Here is a 6,000-nt window from a genome sequence, read left to right as displayed (position 1 = left end):
TTTGATAGTATTTAAGTTATGTATCAAGATTTGAGATAAGAGTTTAGGTGTAAAAAAATAGCAGTTTTCTCAAAACGTATATTTAGTATTTATTTTGGTAACTTGTGTAGTTTTGTGTCTAAAATCCTGTTACTGAAAATACAATCGTGATAAAAAAAATCTATTTTGTTTGATATTCTGTAAAAACTTTTTCCTTTTAGTTTTTATTTTAATTTTCTTTTCAATAAAATGCACTTTTTCTCAAAAGATATAGCATTTTGCAACCAGATCTCATTGGTAATTATAACCCATATAGGAAAAATGTAAAATGTAGATGCAGAATAGCCTACGTGGAATATGGGAATATGAAGAATAAATGAAATAAAAAAGACTCTGGGAACCACTGCTTATACGCTAATTGGCACATTGCTTTATTTTGGAAAACAAACTGTAGGGAGGGCTAATTATTTTTGATAAGTTCATTCCATCACATTAAAGAGGAACAAGAATAAAAAAAAAACATAAAAACAAAAACAAAAATAGAAAAACAAAAAAAGACGTTTTTGTTAATTTTTTTTTTTTTAAATTCACCGGATAGTTTTGAAACCCGTAGGTAAACGGAACATTGCACACAGTGGAACAGAGAGAGAGAGAGAGAAAAAGAGCGAAGAAAAAGAGCAACGGGCGCTGGAATAAAACTCGAATACAGTGCAAGAGAATCTCCAAAATGAATTGGATTGGACCATACTGTAAAACTTGCCATTAACAACACCAAGAAACACTTAAAAATGTTTAAGCCACACTGTTTGACTGAAACTTTCCTGCCCTTTACATGTTCTGCCACACAGAGAGTAATAAGAGGGGAAGAGTGAGCCAGAGGAATCCACGTGAGGAGGACAGTCAAGAGAATTAGAGAAAGGAGAGCCGGGAGGTCGGAACGATGGACTTCAAGAGTAGAGCAATGGGAACGTTCAACATTTTCAGGCATTTTCTTGGTCTTCCTTGGTTTCTTCACTCACACCCTCTTCTTGTTGGGCACTTTCACTAGGTTTGGTTTGTTCTGCTTCATCTAAAGGAAAAAAGAGAAGATAAAACATAAAATTTAGACTCATCATAACAAGTAAAAAAAAAAGTTTAAATTACCTATTACGTAACTCAAGAGCAACTAACCCAGCAAGTAATGGTCCAGGTGTCATTGGAGTCTTGATTAAGATACATTTTGCTCAGCTATAGTTTACGGACTAGTGATAATTTTGAGTGCAACTATCAGAGCCAAAAACCTAAACCTTCCTTGAGTAGCGGGTAGATAACCATGCTACAGTTACATGACAAGTTAACAGAATAATCATAGCACTACTCAGATTTAATTAATGATGTGCCATTTGGTAACCTAAGGGGTTTACTTGTGTTAAAGGCAGGCTAACTAAAGGAGAAAAGGAATGAAATGTGTATATAAGCGGGGGGAAAAAATCTTATTTCATCATAATTGAATTATCTGAATATACAACAGAAAGATCAAAAGCAAAAATCATTGTGAAGGGAAGAATTATATCAGAGCACAAAATTTGAGAATTAAAAATAAAAACATATGAGCATAGATTTGATATCCTTAAGTCTATTAGTTCTTAAACCAAACCTGAGGGGCTACCATTTGTAAATTATCCGTTGTGTTTATATATAAATATCAATGGAACTTGGACCATTGACCAGTTTTGAGGACATGCTGGAAAAATGCTGCCTACTGAATGATACTGCAAAAGCAGTCGAGACATTGTATTGGTTTCCAAAAGACTCAACAGAGGGCATGACGGAACACTTGCCTACCCCTGTCAGACTCTCCCCTAATCTTCAATCACAAAACTCATCTTTTCAGAAATGCCTATGGCCTCCCAGAGTAACTTCTATTTCCCAAACCTGTCTCCTGCTCTCTCTCCTAAAGGGCCACACTCCACTCTCACCTCCAGCTCTGCTACTTCCCAATATTGTTATTTGATTGCTATCTCCCTTGATGCCATTCCTATTGCATTATTATACTCCACCTCCTCTAGACTGTAAGATCGTTTGAGCACAGTCCTTATAAACCTATTGTTCCTACAACATTTTGTACCTGTTTCATCTCTTGTTACATTTCCCACTCTATAATATTGAAAAACATTGTGGCATATGGTGGCAATACATAATATCAATAATAATAATAATAATAATAATAATAATCATCATAATAATGTCCTGTATGGAATTGATTCATTACACAAATAAATTAGTTAAAATTAACTAACAATGTGTTGTGTGAGGACAAAATGTCAGTATTTTAGACTAAGGAGTCACAATTTGATAGAAATATTCACAAATATAACCCAAGTACAGGAGGGGTGTATATTAAAAAAAGAGAGAACTGAAAGGATAACAGGCTGCAGCCTAAATCAAAGGGTTGAAAGAACTGCTGTGACAATACATAATTATACTTTCTGGGAACGTAATTAGAGGTTAATACAGTAATCAATGAATTCCATTCATTTACTGTATTCATTTACTGTAATAACCTCTATCTACAATAAATGAATTATTATATTTATATTCATATATATAAATTTCCTTTACATATATTGAATAGTCATAGGGCTATTTTGGTAGCGAGTGCAGTTATTATCACAATACAAGTTGAAGAATGTTGAAACATTATATCCAAGCAGGCTTTATGGGATATTAAGTCCAATATCACGATGGTTTGTATTGCAGATTTCTCATTTTAGAAATTGACTCTTTTTCACATTCGCTTGAGCCGTTCAAAGAAACTGGATTATTTTTCTCGCGTTTACACTATTTCCATCGGAAGATAATTAAGACTCAATGTTTCTTTTCTAGAATCACAGTTCTCATACTTTCATTCGTTTGGGGTCAACCAGTGATATATTTTAAAATGGCTTCAGATGTTACAGTTTGAATAATATACCAACTTGATCATTCGTACATCGAATGGGGGTCTGCATCAACTCAGTTACAGTAGCTCTTTCTAATATTGGATATGTAAAACCATAATCTGGGCAATTAGAATCACCAAGGTAGGCAAATGTAAATGGGCTCTCTATGGTGGGGCTGATTGGTATGCTAACTGCATTGTTTGTTTCTGCATTGATTCAAATGAGATACAAGTAATTTGAAATCTGTTGAGTAGGATACACCCTACAGTAATCGTTTGAGGCTTTTGTCCATATTTGTATATTTTCCACTGTTTTCTTTTTGGCTAAGAAGCAAATCTAAGAAGGTGAGGAATGGTAGTGGCAATGGCAGAATTGGTACACTCGGGTTATAGTAAAGACTGAGATCAATTTATACAAGAGACGCATAGATGGTATATGAATTAAGGGCAAAGCAGTTATGTGTTTATACTTTTCAGTACATTTGCAATTATGCAGTTTGTTTTTTATAAAATCATTTGTCCATAAAATATTGAATATGGTTGACATATAAGTTGAATATATTGCACATGCGACACTGTAATATACATAAAAGGGGTTGAACGCATTGCTGATTGGTATGTGTACAATATATTTTGGAATTCCAGCAATAAACACTCAAAATACCAACAGAACATAACTGCAATGACTGCTCAGAATGCCGCGTACTGCTAACTGTTTGCCTGATTAAAATCAAGTATGTGGATATTATGCTTGGAAATGTGGCCTTTCCTCTAACTCTCTCACTTCCAGCAACAAATTATATTCTGGTGATTTACAATGTTTTTTAAACCCGCATGCAGTGTTTATGGGGTTAATGGGAGACCAGCAGGATTATTGACTAGAGTGAGAATTCAAAGTTAAGATTAGCGTAGCAGAACTAAAAACATAGCTGAACTAGAATTTTTACAGTCTGGCTATTTTGATCTTGAAGTTGAAATTCACTTTTTTCAATTTGACAATTTTTATTTTCATGCATAAAAGATAAGAAGGGGGTACAGAAATAAAAAGGGGGGGGTGCAGGCATAGACATAACGCATGTTACAGTGTATCACAGGCTTAACATAGTTTTGCACATTTTTGCACCTGTTGCATAATTTTACATAGTGTTACAGAGGTTTGCACAGTGGTGCATAGTTTTACATAGTATTGCGCATTTTGCGTAGGTTTGCATAGTTTTGCACAGTGTTGCCTAGGACCCTTTCGGTCAGCTCATGCGTCAGTGAGAAGGTGACACTGCATAACCCGATGGAGGCGTCAGGCGTGTCACCTGTCCTGCCACTAGCGTGGTTCTGTTTGTCTTGTTTCGGAATGGGGTCCATGGGTGGTAAATGCATATTGAAGGGGGTAGGGAGGTAAGGGTAGAAAGGTGGGGGTAAGGGGGGAAGGGGTTGAAGGGGTTGCTCCGGTTTATATATATGGAACCAATGTCAGTGGAGTCCTTCAGGTTCGCACCTCGGGTTCATCCCCATAGTGCCCGTTTCCGTCTCAGGTTTCCCAACTATCGTCTATGTATCTATTCCCTATATGAGTGTGTGTTCTCACATTTGTCTTTTTAGTCTGCGGCTCTCTTGGCCCAGGTTTCCCAAACCTCCTGTTTCCAGGACTGGCGTTTTGTTATGGGGGCAGTGTGCATTTCGTAGCTTCCCACTATTGAGATATACCTAGTCAATTCTTGCATAGTTGTTGTGGATGTGGATAGCCAATTCCTGGCTATGTGTGTCAGGGAGGCAATTTGGATGTGGTATATTAGATACCTATCGGCTGGGGAGTATTGGTCTTCGTACATGAACAGTAGGAGGGAGGCTGGGAAGTTGGGGACGGCAATGTTCGTATGTGAGTGAATGAGGGAAAGAACCTCTTTCCAGTAGCTCTGTATAATGTCACAGCCCCACCAGATGTGTAGGAATGTGCCTGTGTCTCTGTGGCAGCGCCAGCAGGTGTTTGGTTGTGACAGCATTATCTTGGCCAGGCATGTAGGAACCATGTACCACCTATAGGCAATTTTGCGCATGAGTTCCATGTGAGCTGCGCAGGCTGACCTGCCTTTATAACTATTTGTGACGAAACCAATCTCGCCACATTGTATTGGAGGAGCCTGGTTGCCCGCCTGCTGCCTTTGGATTATGGACCGGCAGCTAAAGGGTTAATTTTACTGTGCAGAAGGATTCATTTCTCCCTTTCTGCACAGCAGTTCGGTAGATTTCATCTACCGAACAAACAGCCGTTCACCAACCTCCCCAGAGCCGTGGGAAGCCGGCCGGCGTTGTTAATTGGCCACCCAGAAGCTGGAGTGTGCCTCCTATTTACCTCCCTGAAGCTGCGGTTAACCGCAGCTTAATTGCTTGTTAACTGGGTGGCCGCTGTTACACTTAGCGGCCGCTAGGTGGCGCTGTTCTGGAGCTCCCCGGGCAGCCAGCGCTTTTCTGCCCGGCTTTCATGCACCAAAATCGGACACTTTTACGTGCAGGCACCGCTGAACCTCCAGCCCCTGGTTCTATTTCGGATGGATTTGGTGAATGCAGGGAAATTCGGTATTTTATGTTTTATGTGAATGCTTTAACCCAGATAGCAATGCCATGGAGCCTGTTCGTATAATTAAAGACTTTAGCTCCATGGCACTTAAACTGTATTCGGGTGGTCTGGGTGCCATTCACCTAATAATGTGCACCCAGACCTGAGCTATCTGGGGATATGTTACATGTCTGTGTTTTATGTATACAATGTGTCTTTATGTATTTTAAAGTGATAGTCTGTTTCTGTGTCACCATGTGCATAATGGAGTCTGGCCTTTGTCCTGGGAGATAATTGAATTACTTCATTAATTATCTCCCGGACAGAGAGGAGGAAACCAGGATGCATTATGGGAAAGTATTGTGGCTGTGTGTACGAAAATGATACATGTCTGTCTGCTGTTTCAGTCTTCCATCTGGTCCCCTAGGGGAGTGTCCACCAGGTGGGAGACCTGCATAAATACAGGGGCAGGTAGCCCTCAATAAACAGACCACTGCTTGACCCTCAACACGGAGCCGTGTCTCGTTCTTGGGGGGATTCACTGTATGCT

At 39.0% G+C, this 6,000-nt stretch overlaps 1 protein-coding gene across 1 annotated transcript in view; it reads right to left on the bottom strand.

Annotated features, from left to right (window-relative positions):
* Positions 1–386: 386 nt before the first annotated feature.
* Positions 387–6,000, bottom strand: part of GAP43 (growth associated protein 43) — a 92,639-nt gene continuing 87,025 nt past the window's right edge. Inside the window, exon 3 of the mRNA XM_063446444.1 lies at positions 387–1,048. Coding sequence (XP_063302514.1) covers positions 960–1,048 — 89 coding nt within the window. The 3' untranslated portion in view covers positions 387–959. The remainder of the gene's footprint in view (positions 1,049–6,000) is intronic.

Source organism: Pelobates fuscus, chromosome 1, assembly GCF_036172605.1.
Source record: "Pelobates fuscus isolate aPelFus1 chromosome 1, aPelFus1.pri, whole genome shotgun sequence".
Classification (NCBI taxonomy): Eukaryota; Metazoa; Chordata; class Amphibia; order Anura; family Pelobatidae; genus Pelobates; species Pelobates fuscus.
The sequence above is the reverse complement of the archived record's forward strand: the minus strand, read 5'-3'. Positions and strand labels throughout refer to the sequence as shown.